Source organism: Macaca thibetana, chromosome 15, assembly GCF_024542745.1.
Source record: "Macaca thibetana thibetana isolate TM-01 chromosome 15, ASM2454274v1, whole genome shotgun sequence".
NCBI classification, from domain to species: domain Eukaryota; kingdom Metazoa; phylum Chordata; class Mammalia; order Primates; family Cercopithecidae; genus Macaca; species Macaca thibetana.
In genome coordinates, this window is record NC_065592.1 from 9,606,088 (window position 1) to 9,629,593 (window position 23,506).

The following is a 23,506-nucleotide window of genomic DNA, read 5'->3' on the forward strand; positions in this document are numbered from 1 at the left end:
AGCCAGGCTGTTGGTTCTGCCCAGCTTAAGAACAATTTACAAAAGCAAAACAGCATGCTGAGAAAATCCACCCCCTAGGCCGGGCGCGGGGGCTCAAGCCTGTAATCCCAGCACTTTGGGAGGCCGAGGGTGGGGAATCACAAGGTCAGAAGTTCAAGACCAGCCTGACCAACATGGTGAAACTCCGTCTCTACTAAAAACATAAAAATTACCCGGGTGTGGTAGTGTGTGCCTGTAATCCCAGCTAGTCAGGAGGCTGAGGCAGGAGAATCACCTGAACCCAGGAGGTGGAGGCTGCAGTGAGCCAAGATCGCGCCACTGCACTCCAGTCTGAGTGGCAGAGTGAGACTCCATCTCAATAAAGAAAAAAAAAAAGGCCGGGCGCGGTGGCTCAAGCCTGTAATCCCAGCACTTTGGGAGGCCGAGACGGGCGGATCACGAGGTCAGGAGATCGAGACTATCCTGGCTAACACGGTGAAACCCCGTCTCTACTAAAAAGTACAAACAACCAGCCGGGCGAGGTGGTGGGCGCCTGTAGTCCCAGCTACTCGGGAGGCTGAGGCAGGAGAATGGCGTAAACCCGGGAGGCGGAGCTTGTAGTGAGCTGAGATCTGGCCACTGCACTCCAGCCTGGGCGACAGAGCGAGACTCCGTCTCAAAAAAAAAAAAAAAAAAAAAGAAAGAAAGAAAATCTACTCCGTTAACTCTTTCTGAGAAGTTGGGAGAGTTCACTGATAGGGGCGAGAATCCCAGCTGTGTCACTGCCCCTTCCTGGGCCCCAGTTTCCTCATCTGTTAAGTCACAGGGTGGGCATGCGTACAGGGAGCCTCCTCCTGGCCATCTGGAGCCCGCTCCTTGCACTTTTACCAAACATGAACGCAGGAGTCCCCCCTTATCTACGGTTTTGCTGTCTGTGGTTCCAGTTGCCCACGATCAACTGCAGTCCAAAAATATTAAATGGAAAATTCCATATTTTTTTGTTTTTGGAGAGACGAGGTCTCACTGTGTTGCCCAGGCTGGTCTCAAACTCCTGGGCTCAAGTGATCCTCTCACCTCAGCGTCCCAAAGTGCTAGGATTACAGGAGTGAGACACTGCACCCAGCCTAAATTTTGTAGGAGTCTCGGTCTATTGCCCAGGCTGGAGTGCAGTGGCGTGATCTCGGCTCACTGCAAGCTCCGCCTCCCGGGTTCAAGCGATTCTCCTGCCTCAGATTCCTGAGTAGCTGGGACTACAGGCACCTGCCACCACGCCCGGCTAATTTTTGTATTTTTAGTAGAGACAGGGTTTCACCATGTTGCCCAGGCTGGTCTTGAACTCCTGGCCTCAAGTGATCTGTCTGCCTCCGCCTCCCAAGGTGCTGAGATTACAGGTATGAGCCACTGTACCCAGCCAAAATTCCGTGTTTTAACTTGCATGTCACTCTGAGTAGCGTGATGAAATCCATCCTGTCCAGGACGTGAGTGGTCCCTTAGTCCAGTGCGCCCATGCTGCATCTGCTACCCACGTCAGTCACTCAGGAGCCACGTCTGTGATTAGATCGACTGTCATAGTCTCAGAGTGCTTTCAGGCAACCCTTACTTTACTTAATACTAGCCTCGGCCCGGCATGGTGGCTCACGCCTGTAATCCAGGCACTTTGGGAGGCTGAGGCGGGCGGATCACAAGGTCAGGAGATCGGGACCATCCTGGCTAACATGGTAAAACCCCGTCTCTACTAAAAATACAAAAACATTAGCCAGGCGTGGTGGCGGGTGCCTATAGTCCCAGCTACTTGGGAGGCTGAGGCAGGAGAATGGTGTGAACCCAGGAGGCAGAGCTTGCAGTGAGCCAAGATTGCACCACTGCACTCCAGCCTGGGTGACAGATCAAGACTCAGTCTCAAAAAAAAAAAAAAAAAAAAGCTTCAAGGCCTAAGTGTACTATGCTTAATTTATAAATTAAACTTTATCATAGGTACGTGTGAATAGGAACAAACAGAACATATAGAGTTCTGCACTACTTGCAGTGCCAGGCATCCATGGGGGACCTTGGACCGCATTCCCTGAGGATATGGAGCAATTACTATTAACAGACGACACCCTTACACAGCTTAATGCGTGGCAGGCTCACTCTGAGCACTGATACTATTAACTTATTTAAAGCAAACTACCTATAAATACTCTGTCAATACTCTTCCCATTTTATAGATGGGGTAACTAAGGCCCAAAGATGCTGACTTGTCCAGCGGTTTAGCTGGTAAGTGGTGGAGTCAGGATTTGAACCTGGGTCAACAGCCCATGCTCTGGTGAACCGTCCACACTGTTAGCGGAGCAAGGAGCAAACACGGGGCTGCAGTGGGTTTGTGTTGTGTCTCTTGGCAAACGGGAAGAGCCTCATGTATGCCAGTTTCTTCCCTGCCCTGCTGCGAGGAATCAGCTGGGGTCATGAGTTCTTACTACCTGTAAGTAAAGCCATGAGTTGAGCCTGCCTGTCCCGAGGCTGCCTCCTTCAGATGGGATGGGCAGGAGGGCAGGGGCCAGGAGCCCTGGGCCCTGATCCTAAGTAAGGATGATGGGGAGACTGCACAGCAGCCTTTCTGAGCTTGCTCTATCACCGCCCCCGTTTTCCTGCCAAGGAGACTGAGGCCCAGAGAGATGACATGCCACTCGTCTGAGGTTGCAGCCTCTCCGAAAGGGTCAGGAGAGAATGTACGTCTTACTTCCTCCCACTCAGAGCCCATCCTATATTCCCCTTCTGCCAAATACAGCACTCAGTTACAGGGTAACCCTGAAAGTCCCCTCCCTCTCTGGGCCTCAGTTTCCCCATTTGTAAAAGGCACAGGTTGGACTAGAAATGCCTCTGAGCTTGGACACTGTGGCTGAGGACCTTTTTGCAGACTTGGACCTCAACCTCACGGGCACTTGTTCTCTCCAGCCATTTTTGGAGGAGGACCCTTGTTCCTGGGGAGCAACTCGGCTTTCCCCGCAGGAAAATAAGCATGGCCAAGGCCTGGCCGAGTGCTTTTCCTTTTATTTTTTTTTTGGGGGGGGATGGGGAACGGAGTCTCACTCTGTCACCCAGAGAGCGCGGTGGCGCAATCCTGGCTTACTGTAATCTCCACCTCCCGGGTTCAAGTGATTTTCCTGCCTCGGCCTCCCAAGTAGCTGGGATTACAGCCGCACACCACCATGCCTGGCTAATTTTTGTATTGTTTGCAGAGATGGGGTTTCATTATTTTGGCCAGGCTGGTCTTGAACTCCTGACCTCAGGTGATCTGCCCGCCTCAGCCTCCCAAAGTGTTGGGATTACAGGCATGAGCCACCACACCCAGCCCAGGTACAGTGGGTACTTTCAAGGAGGCTCCTAACCTGGGTATCTGACACTGCCACCACTGTGCCCAAGGATCAGGAATGCATCTGGGGTTGGGTTTGAGGTCAGCAGGGGCTGAAGGTCAGAGAGGAGACAGGAAGTGGGCTCTGGAGTACCCAGGGGCCACAGTCTTCCCAGAAAGTCCCCACTCCCACCCCGTGATCTCCTCTGCCGACACACGCAGTGGTCAGGGACAGTGGGAAAGCTCTGGCCAGCAAGCGGCAGAGCTCTGGTCCACATGGAGTCTGGCTCTGGAGCCCCCTCCCTGAAAGGCCTCCTCCCAGAAACATGCCCTTCTCTGAGCCAGGGAGCCTTCTCCAGGCCCCACAGAGAAAAGGGGAGGTGCTCTCAGTTGCTCGGCTCCCACCACAGCCACACCCATCCTCTGGACCGATCCTTCTCCACCAAGTGTCGCCTGCCTGTGCCTTGGAGGCCTGAAGTTGGTTCCCAATCCCCCAACTGTACCCTCTCCTACCTCTCCAGATACTTCAGTGGGTTTCCATCAGCACTGAAAGGCCTCAACTCGACCTGATCTTTGAAAAGGACAACCCTCCAGGAGGCTTCCAGGCCCTTCCATGGTCCTTGGCTCTCTGGCCTTCCTGACCAACCACCGGAAAGCCGCTCTCTCTCCTCACTCCGCCTCCACGACCCGGTTTCTGCCCCCGTCCACCCTTAACTCTCTGGCCAAAGTCACCAGTTCCTAATCCAGCCGATTCCTCAGGCCCCATGTGCCCCACGCTCTGGCCTCACTCTCCTCTTCTGCGGACTCCTGTCCTTCTCCCTCTCTGCTCTCCACAGTGACCGCGTCGAGAACCCCTCTTCACCCACGAGTGTGGAAAGGGTGACTCCTTGGGCTTCAGGCAGATTCAGGATGGTCCCTTGGACATCCCAGGGCCCCAGACACCTGACATGAGACACACCTTGGCCTCTGAAAACTGTGCCTCCTCCAGTTTCAACAATCCATGCAAAAAACCTCGAGTCACTCAGACCACCCCCACCATCAACTCCCGTCCCTTCGGATTCTGCCTCCAGCATCTCCCAGATCCATCCATATCTCTCCATCCCTACCTGCCTTGGCCATGCCAGGTCCCATGGCCTTACCTGATGGCTAATCATGGTCTCTGAACAGCTCTCTTCCTCTCTCCCACCTCTCACTCACCCCACCCCACACACTACGGCAAGAGGAACCTCACGCTGCAAGTCGGCTCATTCCTTCACCCACTCAATCACTAGGAATTCGGTCAACATTTGCTTGAACAAAAGAGCTAGATCTTAGTCATCAGAGCCTATGGGCCGGCAAGGGACCAGCTGTTAAATGAAGAGACAACTGAAACTGAGGCGTGGGACAGGATCCCCCTGCCAGCCAATCCCCCACCCGCCGTGCACCGTGTAGCCCCACTGCTGCTCTCCGGGATGCCCACGTTCCTGGGCAGCCCATCTCACTGCTCCTCCCCCACCAGAGCCTCCTGGACTGTCCCTTTCCCCTCCACCTGGCTTCCTCCTCCTCGTCCTTCAAGGGCCTGTTCCTCTGTGTTCCCAGGGACCTGGTGCTCCAGCAGAGCACCTACGCACTGTGCTAACTGCCTTGTTACTTGGCCTTCTTCATCCCTGTGTCCCCAGTGCCTTGCTCCATAGCTGGATTCTAGGAATGCTCAAAATACATTTGCACAAAGGCCAGGCGCAGTGGTTCATGCCTGTAATACCAGCACTTTGGGCGGCCAAGGTGGGAGGCTTTGAGGCCAGGAGTTTAAGACCAGCCTAGAAAACACAGTGAGACCCTGTCTCTACCAAAAAAAACCCAATTTGCACACATCAGTAAACAAGCGAATGAATGAATACCTGTCTTGTCAAGGCTTTCATTAGTAGGAGTATAAATCTGCAAAAACAGCACCCAAGGGCCTGGTAAGGCCATGCCCACCCCTCCTGGTCACCACAGGCCAAGGTGGCTGAGAAGGAGCCGTCAAGCCCCAGTGAGGAAGAAGAGGGGCTCAGGCCTCCCACTCAGAATGAGGGGCCTGCCTGGGGTTGGCCCAAGTGAACTGTTTTCCCTATTAAGGCTCTGGTGTTCCAGGGGGTGGGGACAGGATGTGATTAAGCCGTGTGCTAAACAGGGTGTCCAGAGGGTCTCCTTCCTCTGGGACAGCATGCCTGCCGCCAGCTCCTTTCCTGAGGGGTGACCTCAGCCAGCAGGCACGACACTTAACAGGCAAGCTTGGTGGGAGGAGCTGGGGGTGGGGGACAGGATGGGGAGCCAGACTGGAGGCTCGTACCCTCCCCCAACCAGGAGGACAGCCCCAGCACAGCACCTGGGACAGGGCAGACATGGCAGGAGCTGTGAGGAAGTCCGAGCTTATCAAGGGCAGCACTGTGCTATGGGGGAGCCAGGGAGTCTCCCCCTCCATAGATTAAAGAAGGGCTGGGTTTGTTCCGTGCTTCTCAAATGTGGCTTCTCCCCAGGGGACTCCAATTTTCCTGTTCAGTGGGCCTGTCCCGAAACTGCAAGAGAAAACCCTGCCCTGGTCCACTCTCCCGCTGTGCTCAAGTCATAATATGGGATGGCGGGAGATAAGGACTTGTCAAAATCCCTGATACGTGTGGGTTGCAAGTTGCTCTGCAGGAAGGGGGCCCTGGGGAAGAGGGGAGGAAGGCTTCCAAGCCAGCAGGCATCTGGAAGGACTGAAGCATCTAGTCTGAGTGATGCTGGACAAGGTATGTCCTGTCCTGGGGCCCGGGAGGACAGACAGGGCATTCCAGGGGCCACCTCCCTCCGTGCCCAAGGATGCTATAGACAGCTCCTGTTGGGAGGACTCAGCAGGTTGGTAGGAGGAGGACAGGCGCGTCATGCCCGGCACAGGGTGAACACAGAGCAGGTGCCCACAAAACCAACAGGGACTGCACCGTGAGGCTGCTGCATGGCAGATGCACCCAACAGTAACCACCGAACTAAGAAATGCGGCTCCAGGGCTCTTCATTTTTTTTTTTTTTTGAGACTGGGTCTCACTCTGTTGCCCAGGCTAGAGCACAGAGGTACAGTCATAGCTCACTGCAGTCTCAAACTCCTAGGCTGAAGTGATCCTGCCTCAGCCTTCCACATAGCTGGGACTACAGGTACATGCCACCATGCCTGGATCATTTCTGTATTTTTGGTAGAGATGGGGTTTCCCTATGTTGCCCAGACTGGTCTCGAACTCCTGAGCTCAAGTGACTGTCCCACCTCGGCTCCCCTAAGTGCTCGGATTATAGGTGTGACCCACTGTGCCTGGTCAACTCCGGGTCTCTTCTTTAGCCTCTTGAACCTGGGGGCATCCCTAGTGAAGTTCACAGGGGCCCCGGCACGACAGCTGCTGCTGTGTCGAGGGCAGAAGTGGTGACTGACTTGGCTCTCCCTTCTGTCTCCCAGCCCCTGGCCTCAGGCTTCCTCCACCACATGTCTCACTACGGAAATCTCCACCTGGATGTGAGGCCCAGGAGGACCTGCAGGTCCCCAGAAGGGGTGGAAGAGGGACGTTCCCCACAATGGCAGTGGCTTTCTTTCCATTTCGGAGGCCAGACCACAGAGCCACAGGAGTACCCAGCCCTCCATCCACACTGCCTGCCTCCACCAAGGAGCCCTTGGATGGGGGCTTCCCCAGCCAGGTAAGAGACTGGCACCCACAGGCCACCAACAGTCTTGAAAGTATGTCGCCGGGCGCGGTGGCTTACGCCTGTAATCCCAGCACTTTGGGAGGCCGAGGCGGGCAGATCACAAGGTCAGGAGATCGAGACCACGGTGAAACCCCGTCTCTACTAAAAATACGAAAAATTAGCCGGGCGCGGTAGTGGGCGCCTGTAGTCCCAGCTACTCAGGAGGCTGAGGCAGGAGAATGGCATGAACCCAGGAGGTGAAGCTTGCAGTGAGCCAAGGTCGCGCCACTGCACTCCAGCCTGGGGGACACAGCAAGACTCCGTCTCCAAAAAAAAAAAAAAAAGAAAGTATGTCAAAGGTGTGGCCTCCCAAACTCCCAGTGACAATGATTTGCACAATTTCCTTTTCAGAAAGACAGGCAGTGACAAGCTAGCCCCATCTAAGCCCAACTCTGCCTTTGACACCACCAAAAGCAGCAGAGAAAGGTGTGTGAGTGATGCTGGGAGCTGCAGAGACCATCTGAGGCTTCCCCTCTGCCAGCACTGGCCAACCACACTGTGCTGGGTGGACCTGGATTGGCTCCTTGTCTCCAAATCCGACTGGGAACAAGTTGAGGAAGACATAAGCTCCAGGCTAAGTCTTGACTCCCACCACCCAGCTTTGCGAGAGAACCCCTGGGTTCGGACCTCCTGCCCACGCACATCCCTGCTGAAGAGGAACTCGGCTCAAGGTCACCTTGGGGGACAGATCTTGCCTGGCCATACAGTCTCTCCAGGCAGGAGAACTGCAACATTTTGGAGCAAAGACAGGCCCCAGGCCCAGAGATTCAGATTCAGCAGGCCTGGGATGGGGCCCCAGGAATCTGTCTCTGGAACAGAGCTTCTATCCTGGGTGGTTCTGTAAACCCCCGGTGAGGACCACACTCAGGGGCATCGACGGTCCCAGGACACTGAGCCTGCTGAGCGCCCCACCACAGGCCCCGGCCAGGCCGCCCGCCAGCCCACACACAGAGCCGTGGCCGGGCCACTCACCCGGTTGGCTGTGATGGCCAGGTTCTGGAGGTTCTGCAGGAGGCCGATGTCAGCGGGGAGGAAGGTCAGGTTGTTGTGGCTGAGGTCCAGGTAGCGCAGCTTGCGGCAGTAGAAGAGCTGGGTGGGGATCTTCTCGATCTTGTTGCGGTTCAGGTAGAGGCGCTCCAGGTTGGTGAGGTTGCCGATCTGGATGGGGATGTAGGCGATGTGGTTGTACCACAGCTTAAGGCAGGTGAGGCGGTGCAGGTGCTGGAAGCTGATGATCTCCTCGATGGTCTTGAGGTTGTTGTCCTTGAGGTCAATCTCCTGCAGGTTGTGGAGGCTGAAGATGGAGTGGGGGATGCGCTCCAGGTCGCAGCGGATCAGCTCCAGCTCAGTCAGGTTCGCCATCTTCTTGAGGCTGTTGAGGACGATGAGCTTGGTGCCCTCGTTGTTGATGGACAGCTTCTGCAGGTGCACGCCCACATCTGTGACCACCTGCGGCAGCTTGCTCAGGTTGCTCTTCAGCCGCAGCACCTTGAGGCGTTTGAGCTCCCGCAGCCCATCAATGACGATGTAGCGGTTGTTCTCCGCGCTCAGGTTGCCCGTCAGGTGCAGCTCCTCCAGCGTCTTCAGGCTGTAGATCCACAGCGGGATCTCCTTGATGTCGGTGAACTTGATGTGCAGCGCCCGCAGGTTCTCGCGCAGGAAGGCCAGCGCGGGCGCCTCGATCTTGGCCGCTGTGTGGTAGAGCCACAGCTCCTTGAGGCCTGTGAGCTGGGCAATGCTGGGTGGGATGGTCACGTCGGGGATCAGCTCCAGCTTCAGGACCTCCAGCTCCACCAGGTCAAACACGGTGTCAGGGATGCCACTGAGCATGAACAGGTGCAGCTCCAGCTTGTCCTGCGCGTTCTTGGTGAGCCGCTGCCGGAGCTTGTCCAGCGTCCACTCGTTGTTGAGGTTCAGCTGCCGCAGCTTGTTCTCGCTCACCTCCGACAGGAAGACGGCGAAGCGCTTGGAGTAGAGCGGGTCGTATTGGTCGATGAGGTGCAACATGAAGGCGAAGTCGTTCTTGACGTCGGGGATGTCGCTGTAGCTGCTCTCCTCGCGGATCGACTCGAATGAGTACTTCTTGAGGGAGCGCCGTAGCATCCACCACAGTGTGTACATGCAGATGAGGCCGTAGAAGATGACTAGGCTGATGTAGAAGGACGCCAGGATCTTGAAGAGTGTGGCCAGGGGGTGGGCACAGCGGTAGGTGCGGTAGCCCGTCAGGCTCTCAATGTCCACGGTGCAGTCCACGTCGAACTTGATGTTGTGCACGTAGTAGACGGTGTAGCAGATGATGAGGATGAACTTGATCACCTTGATGATGGTCTGCCGCATGTAGAGGCGGTACACGATGTCCCCCTCCTCCACGTGGGTCCGGAACTTCTTCACCTTCTCAAACAGCGCCTTGGCCTGCTCCCCCTCCTTCTTGTCCAGCACGCCTGTCTCTGAGCGGTCCACAATACCCTGCTCGATCCGTGACTTGGTCCTCTGCAGCATGGGCACGGTGGCCTCCACGTCCTCACTGACGGTCGATGACTTCTTGTCCATGGAGCCATTCATCTTGCTGAAGGCCGGCTTGGGGTCGCTCTCCTCCACCACCGTCTCTGACAGAGCTCTCGTGGTCCAGGGCGAGTCGAAGCACTTCAGCAGGATAGACACAAAGTGCTCCAGCTTCGAGCTGGTGCGCGGGAATTTGAACCAGAAGTTGCTGCAGGCCAGGAAGATGAGCGTGTGCAGAAGCACCAGGTAGGGGAAGTACTTGGCGAACCAGTGCAGCCGGTTCTCATAGCACACGGCGTCCACGTAGTTGTACTGGTGCCGGTCCAGGTCATACTTGATGCCTGTGGGGCCCGTGTCAGGAGTCGGTAGAATGGTGGAATTGGGGTAGGTGGGCTCCGGGCCAGGGGCTGCCCAGCCCCGGAACGAGTCATTGCAGGAGTCCTTGGTGACCCACTTACAAGGCAGGCAGATCATCTTGTCTTGAGTGACCTGCAGCGTCCCCCCGAAGACGGCGATCATCAGCATGACGATAGAGATGTAGTCCGTGAACACATCCCACCACGGCTTCAGGATCCGGTATGCTGGCTGCGTGTCCGCAAAGTAGCGGAGCTCTGTCACTGGAATCATGGTTCAACCTAAAAGGGACCCATAGGAGGGGGTTAGTGCAGGGTGGCCTGGCTTTCCTAGGACCCAGGGGTCAGTGGAAGAAGACAATGAAAATTCTACCATTGTCCAAAATTCCACCTCAAATCTAGCTGGGAGCCAAAGCCTGCCCACTCCACAGGGCAGCCCACTTATCAGCCCTTCTGCAGAAAGCATGTGGCCACTTGGCTGGGAAACCACCCTGGGGGAGGCGGGCAGGCTCCCTATTTAACACACAGGAAGACTGAGCACAGCGAGATTAGACAGATCCCCAGTGCAGCCTCAGGGTTCTCTGCCCACCCCCTGCATTCCAGTAAGAGCATTTGGGAACTCCTTTCTAGAGTCCACCTATTTAACAAACAGACTGACCACAGGGACACACTTAAAACCCCCAGTTCACTGGGAACAAGCTGCTGTAAAGCTGCAGCAATGGGCTGGAGGGATTCCTGCAAAATATGAAAAAAGAATGCAACATGCAGAGGGGGTGCAACATGAACTCACTCCATAAAACAAAGAGCAAGGTTTAAAAATTCCACATGGTTCACGTCTGTAATCCCAGCACTTTGGGAGGCCAAGTCAGGCGGACTACCTGATGTCAGGAGTTCAAGACCAGCCTGGCCAACATGGTGAAACCCTGTCTCTACTAAAAATAAAAAAATTAGCCTGGCCTACTGGCAGGTGCCCGTAATCCCAGCTACTTGGGAGGCTGAGGCAGGAGAATCACTTGAACCCAGGAGGCACAGGTTACAGTGAGCCAAGATTGTGCCATTGCACTCCAGCCTGGGCGAAAAGAGAGAAACTCCAACTCAACAACAACAACAAAAAAATTCCGCATGGGGGCTGGCACAGTGGCTCATGCCTGTAATCCTAGCCTGTAATGCCAGCCCTTTGGGAGGACAAAGTGGGGGGATCGCTTGAGTCCAGGAGGTCGCCTGGGTGACAGAGACCCTGCCTCAACAATAAATTCCACATGTGCGTATAGTTATGTGTGTACAAGATTCCGGGAGCACTCGGAAGACCAAAGGTCACACAGTGGGTCTTCATGACAGGCTCCTGGGGGAGCGGCCTCAAGACAGGGGATTAAGAATAAGGCTCTTCTCCCCTACAAACTGGGTGATCACGGAGAGGCCTTAATGTAAAATCATCTCTGGTGGCATGTGTATAAAGGAATGAAAAATAGCAGCAACAGCAGGCTCTCCCAGAGAGAGTCCAGTTTGACTACTATGGAGAGAAGCTGGAAACCTGATTTTTTTTGTTGTTTTTTTTGAGACGGAGTCTTGCTCTTTCACCAGGCCGGAGTACAGTGGCGTCATCTCGGCTCACTGCAACCTTTGCCTCCAGGGTTCAAGCTATTCTCCTGCCTCAGCCTCCTGAGTAGCTGGGACTACAGGCATGCGCCACCACACCCAGCTAATTTTTGTAATTTTTCGTAGAGACGAGGTGTCACCATGTTGGCCAGGATGGTCTCGATCTCTTGACCTCCTGATCTGCCCGCCTCAGCCTCCCAAAGTGCTGGGATTACAGGCGTGAGCCATCATGCCTGGCTGGAAATCTGATTTTTAACACATAACTTGGGTGACTCTAATGATTGGCCAAGCTTGGGAAACTCTGGCTGAGAAGCCACGTTAGGAAACCCAGCCCGTGCCACACAGGAGGCACGGGGCAAGATCTCTGTGAGAACTCCTCTCTGCGGCCATTCGAGGTCACACGGCCAAGGCTCATTGTTCTTACAAGGGCCTGTAAAGCCGTTACGGAGGGAAAAGGTACTAGATGTTTCCCGGAAAACACACAGAAAATTGTAAAAAAGCGTAACAGCAAAAAAAAAAAAAAAAAAAAAAAAAAAATTCCCCTGTACAGTCACTACCAGGATTACACACTGTTAACTTTGCACTGAATAATAACCTTCCAGTCCTTTCTGTGTATTTTAGATTTTTTTTTTTTTTTTTTTTTTTTTTGAGACAGAGTCTTCCCTCTGTCGCCCAGGCTGGAGTGCAGTGGCACAATCTCAGCTCACTGCAAGCTCCGCCTCCCGGGTTCACGCCATTCCCCTGCCTCAGCCTCCCCAGTAGCTGGGACTACAGGTGCCAGCCACCATGCCTGGCTATTTTTTTTTATTTTTTAGTAGAGACGGGGTTTCACTGTGTTAGCCAGGATGGTCTCGATCTCCTGACCTCATCATCTGACCACCTCAGCCTCCCAAAGTGCTAGGATTACAGGCGTATTTTAGAATTTTTTAATTTTTATTTTAAGAAACCAGATCTTACTCTGTTGTCCAAACTAGAGTGCAGTGTCATGATCATGACTCACTGCAGCCTCAACCTCCTGATCAAGCAATCCTCCTACCTCAGCCTCCCCCAGGTGGCTGGCTACTGGTGTGTGCCAGCATGCCCGGCTAATTTTTAAAATTTTTTGTAGAGACAGGATCTCGCTATGTTGACCAAGTTGGTCTTGAAATCCTGGCCTCAAGCAATCCTGCCTTGGCCCCCCAAAGTGTTGGGATTACAGGAATGAGGCACAGCACCCAGCCCTTTCTGTGTATTAAAATAAACTGTGCTTTTACTATTTATTTAGAGACAGAGTCTCGCTCTGCTATGCAAGCTGGAGTGCAGTGGCACAATCTCAGCTCACCACAGCCTCCGCCTCCTGGGTTCAAGAGATTCTCCTGCCTCTGCCTCCCAAGTAGCTGGGATTATAGGCACCTGCCACCATGCCCAGCTAATTTTTGTATTTTTAGTAGAAACAGAATTTCGCCACGTTGGCCAGGCTGGTCTCGAACTCCTGACCTCAGGTGATCCACCTGCCTTGGTCTCCCAAAATTCTGGGATTATAAGTGTGAGTCACTGTGCCTGGCCAAATTGTGCTTTTACTTTACACTCTATTTTTACCTTACACTGTAACCCAGAACCTAGATTTTTATCTAAACCAAGTTTTAAATGCCTGTGTCAAATGTGTCTGTTTCTCTTAGGAGAGGAACAGGGGTGCCCAGAAGATGGGCCACCTTTCTTTGATTACTGATAATGTTAATAACCAGAAGAGTAACAAACTCTTTTCTTTTTTTTTTTTTTTCCTTTTTGAGACGATCTCACTCTGTCACCCAGGCTGGAGTGCAGTGGCATGATCTTGGCTCACTGCAACCTCCGCCTCCTGAGTTCAAGCGATTCTTGTGTCTCAATCTCCCAAGTGGCTGGGATTACAGGTGTCCACCACCACATCCAGGTAATTTTTGTATTTTTAGTAGAGACGAAGTTTTGTCACGTTGGCCGGGCTGGTCTTGAACTCCTGGCCTCAACCAATCCACCTGCCTTGGCCTCCCAAAGTGTTGGGATTATAGGTGTGAGCCACCGTGCCCGGCCTAGTAAGGAACTCTTTATGAACAGCACCTCTCGGGCCAGGCGCGGTGGCTCACGCCTGTAATCCCAGCACTTTCGGAGGCCGAGGCGGGTGGATCACGAGGTCAGGAGATCGAGACCAGCCTCGCTAACACAGTAAAACCCTATCTCTAATAAAAATACAAAAAATTAGCCGGGCGTGATGGCGGGCGCCTGTAGTCCTAGCTACTTGGGAGGCTGAGGCAGGAGAATGGCATGAACCCGGGAAGTGGAGCTTGCAGTGGTCCGAGATCGCACCACTGTACTCTAGCCTGGGTGACAGACCGAGACGCCATCTCAAAAAAAAAAAAAAGAACAGCATCTCTGCAAACGCCAAACACTCCCCATCCCCAGTCTTTCAAGGCTGTGCTGGATGGGGAGGACAGGAGGAAAGCAGAGCAAGACCCCATGTGAGGCAGGTGGAATGGGGCACTCGGGTGATGATGGCCTCAGCTGGTGCAGTGCTGAGGGCCTGAAAGTCTGCCAGGCACCAGGCAGGCCTCCCCTGCAGGCCCTCCTAGGGTCCCTCTGATGCCCAAGAGACCAGGCCTCTTTAGCCTCATTCCATAGATGGGGGTGCTAAGGCTCAGGGAGGTGACATCACCTGCCAACATCACTCTGCTATTAAGTGGCAGAGCAGAGTAAGAACTAACCCAGCAGGCCTGTTCCCCACCACCGGGCTCAGGTCCTCGCCACCATGTGGGACTTGCCCTCCGCCTCCCCAAGGTCTCACCCAGGCAGTGCCAAGAGAAACGGGCCTGGGAGTGCAGCTTCCCCGCCCCTCAGCATTACCAGTGCTCAGGTCACCAAGGGGCCAGCAGACACCACCACCCGCCCTGGGCTGGCAGCTCCAGCCCAGAAGTCAGCCCTCCTAGCGATGCCAGGACTCACGGGCCAGCGCAAGCACCCGCCCCACAGGAAGGCCCGGGCCCTCTAATGACCAGCTGGGTCCACGCACCACCTACACTGCTGGGAAAGAAAGTGGCACTGGGAGGGTCTGCTGAATCACATAGCTGCCTCCACTGAGACACGCGGACACCTGGAGTCCCCATCCAGGGCCAGGGCCTGAAGACTGGGGAACGGAAGCGGGAGGAGAGGAGCCCGGTGCGTGCAGCAGCCTGCCTGCCCCCGAGTCTGGAATGAGACAGCCAGGGCGGGCGCGGCCGGTTGAGTGGGCAGGATGTGGTGGCAATGATACTACGCCTCCCTCGTGTTCAGGGAGTGGGGTGTGTTCACTCACAGAAACACCCGCTTCCTCTGCAAGGGGCCGCCCCAGCGCCGCCGGCCTGGGGCTTGTCTGCACCACCCACACTCCTCCTCCTGAGGCAAGAAGTGTTCCCAGCTCAGTCACACAGGTGAAGGAAACTGAGGCTCACAGAGGTAAAACCACCTGCCCAGGGCAGGAAACACCGTCCCGATCAGGTCTGATTCTGACCACCCGCCCCCACTCCGTGCTTGATCAGGGCACATCTGGAGTCTGTTCAGCCCTTGGCTAGGTCCAGTGGGGGCCAAAAAAATGACCAAGGTGGGACTTCTGCTTCAGGTTCCTCTCTCCAGTTGGGGTGGAGGAGAGCCCTGGGGTTCCAACAGGAAGAGCCTGGGGCTGGCTGCAGAGCTGAGAAGGGCCTGGACTGGAGTCTCTTGCAGGCCTGGCCCGGCCAGTGCCTGGGCCTACGCTGGTGACGGTAACCTGTTCAGAGGGGTCACCCCCAGCTGCGCCCGTTTCCTCGTCCTCTGCTGTGTGATTCTGGACAAGTCACTGCCCCTCTCTGATGCGGTGTCGGGGGAGATCAGGAAAGAGGGTACAGGCACCAAATCCAGGGCTGACTTCCCAGGGGTGTGGGGAAAGGAGCCCCACCCCAACAGGAACCATCGGGTGGTGACAGCCGCCTGCCTGCCCCCTGCAGGGGCGGGCTCCCTCCCACACGGCTCTTGCTGAGGATGAAGAGGGGAAGCCAGCACCCAGGTGTGGGCCTGGACTCTGGCAGCCTCACTGTGGGACCTTGGACAAGCTCCTCGCTGCTTGCAGCCTCAGTTTCTTCACATACATGATAGGCACCATACCACACAGGGCTGCTGAGAGGAGGCCACGGAATTATTTTAATTAAATGGGACAGGGTCTTGCTATGTTGCCCAGGCTGGTCTCAAACTCCTGGCCTCAAGCAATCCTCCTGCTTCAGCCTCCAGAGTAGCTGGGCTGTAGGCGTGCAGCACCACATGGGGCTAAAAAAAAATTTTTTTTTTTTGAGGCAGAGTCTCACACAGTCGCCAGGCTGGGGTGCAGTGGTGCGATTTGGGCTCACTGCAATCTCTGCCTCCTGGGTTTGAACAATTCCCCTGCCTCAGCCTCCTGCGTAGCTGGCACTACAGGCGCGCCACCACCATGCTCAGCTAATTTTTCATATTTTAGTCAAGAAGGGGTTTCACTGTGTTGGCCAGGATGGTCTCTATGTCCTGACCTCATGATCCGCCTGCCTTGGCCTCCCAAAGTTCTGGGATTACAGGTGTGAGCCACTGTGCCCAGTTTTGGTTTTTTTTTTTTTTTTTTTTTTTTGAGAGGGAGTCTTGCTCTGTCCCCCAGGCTGGAGTGCAGTGGCACGATCTCGGCTCACCGCAACCTCACCCTCCCAGGTTCAAGCAGTTTTCCTCTCAACCTCCGGAGTAGCTGGGATTACAGGCACGCAGCACCATGACCGGCAAATTTTTGTATTTTTAGTAGAGACAGGGTTTTACCATGTTGGTCAGGCTGGTCTCGAACTCCTGACCTTGTGATCTGCCCACCTCAGTCTTCCAAAGTGCTGGGATTACAGGTGTGAGCCACTGTGCCGGGCCTTACACTGGACTAACTTTTAAAAACTTTTTAGAGATGGGGTCTTGCTTTGTTGCTCATCTGGCCTCAAACTCCTGGACTTGAGTGATCCTCCCACCTCAGCCTCCTAAGTAGCTGAGACTACAGGCATGAGCTACTGCACCCGGCAAGTCTAGGGAACCAAATGCTTTTATTTTTATTTTTATTTTGAGACAGAGTCTTACTCTGTCACCCAGGCTGGAGTGCAGTGGCATGATCTCAGCTCACTGCAACCTGTGCCTCCTGGAGTCAAGCGGTTCTATTCCCTCAGTCTCCTGAGTAGCTAGGATTACAGATACCCACCACCACGCCCGGCTAATTTTTGTATTTTAGTAGAGACAGGGTTTCACCATGTTGGTTAGGCTGGTCTCGAACTCCTGACCTCAAGCGATCCACCCACCTCGGCCTCCCAAAGTGCTGGGATTACACACGCGAGCCACCGCACCCAGCCCCCAAATGCTTTTAAAGTGCTTTGTGCAGAGTGGGGTGCAGTCACCCCAGGCTGGTATAATCTTTCCTCCATCTTCTCAGCGCCTAGTGAAGTCGGATTCTCTTGAGGACAAGAGTCAACTGTTAGGACTCGATAACACTCAGAGGCTCTCCCAGAGAGTGCCTGAAAGGGGACAAGGTGGGGTGGGGCGCTGCAGGGCGTGGGCCCCAGGTGTGGTGGAGAGGCCGGCAGCAGTTTCAGGTGGATGTGGGTTGGGGCTGGGATAGGGAAGGCAGCTAAAGCCAGGCGGCCTGGGCCCTTCCTTTCCCTGCCCAGCCCCAAGGAATCCCCACAGGGAGGGGCCCACTGGAGGGACCCGCCCAGGAGCTCAGGACTGCAGATGACCAGACACCCACAAAAGAGCAGTTCCAGTTCAGAAACAGACAATCAAGACCAAGGCCAGATTCTCCCTCGCGCAGAGCCAGGAGGTCCCCATTGTTTCCAGGTCCATTTTTTCCCTCAATTTTTTTAGACTGTCATAAAAGACACGCAACTGAAAATTTACCATCTTACCCATGTTCAAGGGTGCAGTTCAGTGGCATGAGGCACAATCACTGTTGTGCAGCCATCACCACCATACACAGAACTTTCTTCACCTTGTGAAACTGAAACCCCGCACCCCTTAAACACGACACCCCTTCCCCCCACCGCCTCCTGGCACCCCATCCCACTTCCTGTTTCTGTCAATCTGGCTCCTCTAGGGACCTCGTGTAAGTGGAGTCATAAGGTATTTGTCCTTTTGTGACAGGCTCTATCACTTAACATAATGTCCTCAAGGCTCACCACGTTCTAACACATATGAGAATGTCCTTTTGTTAAGGCTTTTTTTTTTTTTTTTTTTTTAGGGTGTCCATTTTATAACCAGGGAAACCGGCTCGGACACAGAAGTCTTCTGCCCAACTTCATACCGCCTGGAAGTGACAGAGGTGGCCTTCGAACCTGGCTGTGCAGTGGGCCCAGACAGGCAGTGACAGAGGCGGCCTTCGAACCTGGGTGTGCAGTGGGCCCAGACAGGCAGTGACAGAGGCGGCCTTCGAACCTGGGTGTGCAGTGGGCCCAGACAGGCAGCACCTCCAGGGTGGGCCATTCAGATGGAGCAGAGGCCCGTGAGAGGCCTTCTTGGGGCGCGCCTGGGTGTGGTCAGAAATGCCCCGGAAGGGAAGGGAGCCTCTGAGGCGAGGGATGGGGGTGGCTGGGCTATCTCTGCCTTCTGGAAAGTGCCCTTGCTTATCGTCCCTGTGCTCGGCCCTCTCAGCTGGCGCTGCGTCCTGGCGGAGCTGTGGAACAGCTTCTCTCCCAGGGCTGCAGTTTCCCTGTCTAGAAAGGAGCAGCAAATCTGTTAAAGATGTGTCCATGTTGTGTAAAAAATGGACCAAGGGGTGGGTGGGTGGGCCCAGGCCTCTGCCCAGCCTGGACTCCTCCTTCCCCCTCATCTGCCCATCCCCGCGTCAGACTGCTGGGCTGTGACTGCAGAGTTGCCGCCACCACCACAGACACCCCTTGTCCTCACTCTTCTGGCCTCCAGCTGGCAGAGACGGAGGGGACTACCCAGGAGCCAGGACGCCTTCCCCTCTCAGCACCTTGGTTCCCCATCGTAACATGGGGGAAGGTGACAAATGCCCTGCGGGCTCTCAGGACCCTCATGAAGATCACAGAAATGGGGCTTCCCAAATGACCTGTGTGAGAGCCCAGGTGGATGGAGAGCAAGCCCTCTACACGAGCTTGGAGGCAAGGGCCGGGCCAGGGGCAACCTGGCTCTGCTACTTGTGATGCTGGGCAGGTGACTTCACCTCTCTGAGCCTTAGTTACCCCATCTGTGAATGGGGCTAAAGATAGGCCCTGACTCAAGAGGGCCTGCTAAAAGGCCAGGGCCTGAAATACTCAACATATCCAGTGTGCCAGGACCAGTCAGAGCCTGCAGGTGGATGTGAACAGGAGGTAGAGAGCAAGAGAGGCCTGGCCCGGCCCTGCCAGAGCGACCCTGGCTTCAGGAGAGGCCTGGTGAGTGAAGGAAAAGTGTGTTCGAGAGTTAAGTTGGGAAATGGAAGAAGGAAAACCATCAGAGGACTCCGGGACACCTGGTAAAGATACAGTTAGGCGGGGCCTGGCACACAGTAGGTGGACAATAAGCACACCCTGGTTAAAGAAGCTACCAGACCAACTACTCGGGAGGCTGAGGCAGAAGAATCGCTTGAACCCGGGAGGCAGAGGTTGTGGTGAGCCGAGATCATGCCATCCCACTCCAGCCTGAGCAACAAGAAGAGTGAAACTTCCGTCTCAAAAAAAAAAGAAGAAGCTACTAGAGGCCAGATGCAGTGGCTCACACCTGTAATCCCAGCACTTTGGGAAGCCGAGGCAGGAGAATCACTTGAGCTCAGGAGTTGGAGACCAGCTTGGACAACATAGCAAGATCCCATCTCTACAAAAAAATTAGCAGTGCATGTAGTTCTACCCACTCAGGAGGTGGGAATATTGCTTGAGCCTGGGAAGTCAAGGCTGCAGTGAGCTATGATTGCACCACTGCACTCCAGCCTGAGTGACAGAGACTGTCTCAAAAAAAAAAAAAAGCAGCCATGAGAATGCAGTTGAGAGGGTCTGTTCAGTGGAATGAAGTAGCTCTTCACATACTGCCATTTAGGACAAAAGCAAGATACAAAATAATAAACAGCTGGGCACGGTGGCTCATGTCTGTAATCCTAGCACTTTGGCAGGCCGAGGCGGGTGGATCACTTGAGGCCAGGAGTTTGAGACCAGCCTGGCCAACATAGTGAAACCCCATCTCTACTAAAAATACAAAAATCAGGCTGGGTGCGGTGGCTCACGCCTGTAATCCCAGCACTTTGGGAGGCTGAGGCGGGTGGATCATGAGGTCAGGAGATAGAGACCATCCTGGCTTACACGGTGAAACCGTGTCTCTACTAAAAATACAAAAAATTAGCCGGGCATGGTGGTGGGCACCTGTAGTCCCAGCTACTGGGGAGGCTGAGGCAGGAGAATGGCGTGAACCTGGGAGGTGGAACTTGCAGTGAGCAGAGATGGCGCCACTGAACTCCAGCCTGAGCGACAGAGCAAGACTCTGTCTCAAAAAAAAAAAAAAAAAAAAAAAAAAATAAGCTGGGCGTGGTGGCAAGCGCCTGTGATCCCAGCTACCCAGGAGGCTGAGGCAGGAGAATTGCTTGAATCCAGGAGGTGGAGGTTGCAGTGAGCTAAGATAGCACCACTGCACTCCAGCCTGGGCGACAGAGCAAGACTCCGTCTCAAAAATAAACAAAAAGGCCAGGCATGGTGGCTCACGCCTATAATCCCAGCACTTTGGGAGGCCAAGGCAAGTGAATCACGAGGTCAGGAGATCGAGACCATCCTGGCTAATGCATTGAAACCCTGTCTCTACTAAAAGATACAAAAAATTAGCCGGGCGTGGTAGTGGGCACCTGTAGTCCCAGCTACTCAGGGAGGCTGAGACGGAGAATGGTGTGAACCTGGGAGGCGGAGCTTGCAGTGAGCCGAGATCGCACCACTGCACTCCAGCCTGGGCAACAGAGTGAGACTCCATCTCAAAAAAAAAAAAAAACGAGAAAAAAAAGACTTATTAAATGATCAGATAAGGGAATACTATGTAATCCCAAGGGTGTGTTAGAGCAAAATGCTTGATAACAAGAGGAAATGTTCAAAGTATGTTAAATCTATAAAGTAGGTAACCCCTCTGCCATAAATTACACACACACACACTGAACAATCTTAGAAGTGAGATTAGACTTCTGTTTATTATCCTTTTTCACCCCAAACTTATCTTTTTCTTTTTTTTTTTGGAGACAGAGTCTCACTCTGTCATCCAAGCTGGAGTGCAGTGTTGTAAGCCACCACACCTGGCCTCTATTTTTATATTATAAGCATTTGTTACTCATAATTAAGAAAAAACATTATTTTGCCGGGCGTGGAGGTGCATACCTGTAATCCCAGCACTTTGGAAGGCCAAGACAGGTGGATCACCTAAGGACAGGAGTTTGAGACTAGTCTGACTAACATGGTGAATACCCATCTCTAGTAAATACAAAAAATTAGCCAGGCATGATGCCGGGTACCTGTAATCCCAGTTACTTGGGAGGCTGAGGCAGGACAATTGCTTGAACCCAGGAGGCGGAGATTGCAGTGAGCTGAGATCATGCCATTGCACCCCCAGCCTGGGCAACAAGAATAAAACTCTGTCTTTAAAAAAAAAAAAAATTTAAATCACTATCTCAAAGGATCAAGAATAGCTAAGACAGGCCGTGTGTGGTGGCTCACGTCTGTAATCCCAGCACTTGAGGAGGCCGAGGTGGGCGGATCACCTGAGGCCAGGAGTTTCAGACCAGCCTGGCCAACATGGCGAAATCCTGTTCCTACTAAACATACAAAAAATTAGCCAGGTGTGGTGGCAGGAGCCTGTAATCCCAGTTACTTGGGAGGCTGAGGCAGGAGAAATGGCTTGAGCCAGGGAGGTGGAAGTTGCAGTGAGCCGAAATCAGGCCACTGCACTCCAGACTGATCAACAAGAGTGAAATTCTGTCTCAAAATGAAAAGAAAAATCAGAGACTATCTTAATGTCATTAAGACAGGAATATCTGGCCGGGCGCGGTGGCTCACGCCTGTAATCCCAGCACTTTGGGAGGACGAGGCGGGTGGATCACAAGGTCAGGAGATCAAGACCACGGTGAAACCCCGTCTCTACTAAAAATTAGCCGGGCGCGGATGTGGGCGCCTGTAGTCCCAGCTACTCGGGAGGCTGAGGCAGGAGAATGGCGTGAACCCGGGAGGCGGAGCTTGCAGTGAGCCGAGATCGCGCCACTGCGCTCCAGCCTGGGCGACAGAGCGAGACTCCGTCTCAAAAAAAAAAAAAAAAAAAAAAAAAAAAAAAAGACAGGAATATCTTACCACAAAGTGTATAAATCCTTATAGGAAATGTAATGTATTGATCACATTAAAGTTAAAACATACATCGAAAGACAATAATATACAAGTGAAAAGAAGCCACAGACTAGGAAGATTTATTTCTAAAGTTTAAAACAACAAAAAGATTAATATCTAGAATACAGCTGGACACAATTGCTCATGCCAGTAATCCCAGCACTTAGGAAGGCTGAGGCAGGTGGATCATTTGAGGTCAGGAATTTGAGACCAACATGCTGAAAACCCATCTCTACTAAAAATACAAAAAAATTAGCTGGGCGTGGTGACACATGCCTATAGTCCCAGCTACTCAGAAGGCTGAGGTAGGAGAATCCCTTGAACTCAGGAGGTGGAGGTTGCAGTAAGCAGAGATCATACCACCACACTCCAGGCTGGGTGAGAGAGTGAGACTCTGGCTCAAAAAAAAAAAAAAAAAAGAAGAAAAGAAAAAAGAAAAGATTAATATCCAGAATAAATATAAAAATCCTGCATATATAAGACAAAGACAATCCAATGAAGGGAAATGGCAAAATATATGCATAGGCAATTCACAGGGGAAAAATGCAAATGGAACTATGTATGAAATAATTCTTAGCCTTGCTAATAATCAAGGAAAGTAAATTAAAACAATCACATATCATTTTACTCCCCCAGTTGGCAAACATTATGAACCCTTAGAGAAGGTAGGATGCATATACTCTACAACCCAGCAACTCCTCTCCTCGTTATTTATGCATCTTAGAGAGCTCCTGCACACATAAGTGAGAAACCACACACAAGAATGCTCACTGAAGAATCGTTCGTAATAGCAAACAATCAGAAATGACCTACATATTCATCAACAGGAGAAAGAATACGTTGTTCTAATCATACAATGGAAATGCTTTAAATCAATTAAAGTTAATGAACTGTAGCAACATGTATCAATATGGATGAACTTCAAAAGCAATGTTAATCCAAAAAACAAGTTGTAGATGATGCATACATTATATAAGGTTTTCTACAAGGTGTATATCCAAGGATACTGAAAATACAAAAGCATGCATGGAAAGTCTCCAAACCAAGATAATGATTGTATCTAGGGAGGGAAGAAAATGGGAAAGGGGCTTCAACTGTGCTTGGAATATCTTACTTAAGTGCATGCGCACATTCGAGTGTGGGTGAGCAGTGTGTGCATGCGTGTGTGTGTATCTGAACCAATTACTGCAAAACACTGAAGTCTGACAAAGCTGAGTTCTTGATACGGATGTATCTGTTCTAGGTTTTATACTTTTCTTAAACCATTTCATCACACAAAACTCACCGAAACAATCATGCATTCCTACCCTGCATAGCCAGTGCTCTCCCCAACCTCACACAGGCGAAGGCTCAGCAGGGAGCAGCAGCTACTGCATCTTACCGGGTTACCAGAGCAGCGGAGGCGGCTCCTCCTTCCAGCTGCTGCTCCTCGGCCCCTCAGGACTCTGCAGATCTCATAAGCACTCCCTACCTGGTCCTGCCTTGCTCCCACGGAGATGTAGAAGTGGGTATCGTGCAGAACAGACCCTTCCCACAAGGCAGCTCAAGCAGGTGCCTTGGACAAATGAGACCAGGTTCCTGGCTAGGGCCAGGGCATCCCTGTGCCTGGGAGTTAAATGAGTAAACCAGAGAGCCCCAGCCTTCCCTCAGGCACAGGTGGATCTCAGGGAGCAGAGAGAG

At 53.2% G+C, this 23,506-nt stretch overlaps 2 protein-coding genes across 2 annotated transcripts in view; one reads left to right on the plus strand and one right to left on the minus strand.

The window, feature by feature from the left end:
* Positions 1-23,506, plus strand: part of SPOUT1 (SPOUT domain containing methyltransferase 1) — a 256,133-nt gene that overhangs the window by 165,120 nt on the left and 67,507 nt on the right. The window lies entirely within an intron of this gene.
* The window catches only part of LRRC8A (leucine rich repeat containing 8 VRAC subunit A), a 39,483-nt gene that overhangs the window by 2,381 nt on the left and 13,596 nt on the right, over positions 1-23,506 (minus strand). Inside the window, exon 3 of the mRNA XM_050759872.1 lies at positions 8,005-10,169. Coding sequence (XP_050615829.1) covers positions 8,005-10,161 — 2,157 coding nt within the window. The 5' untranslated portion in view covers positions 10,162-10,169. The remainder of the gene's footprint in view (positions 1-8,004; positions 10,170-23,506) is intronic.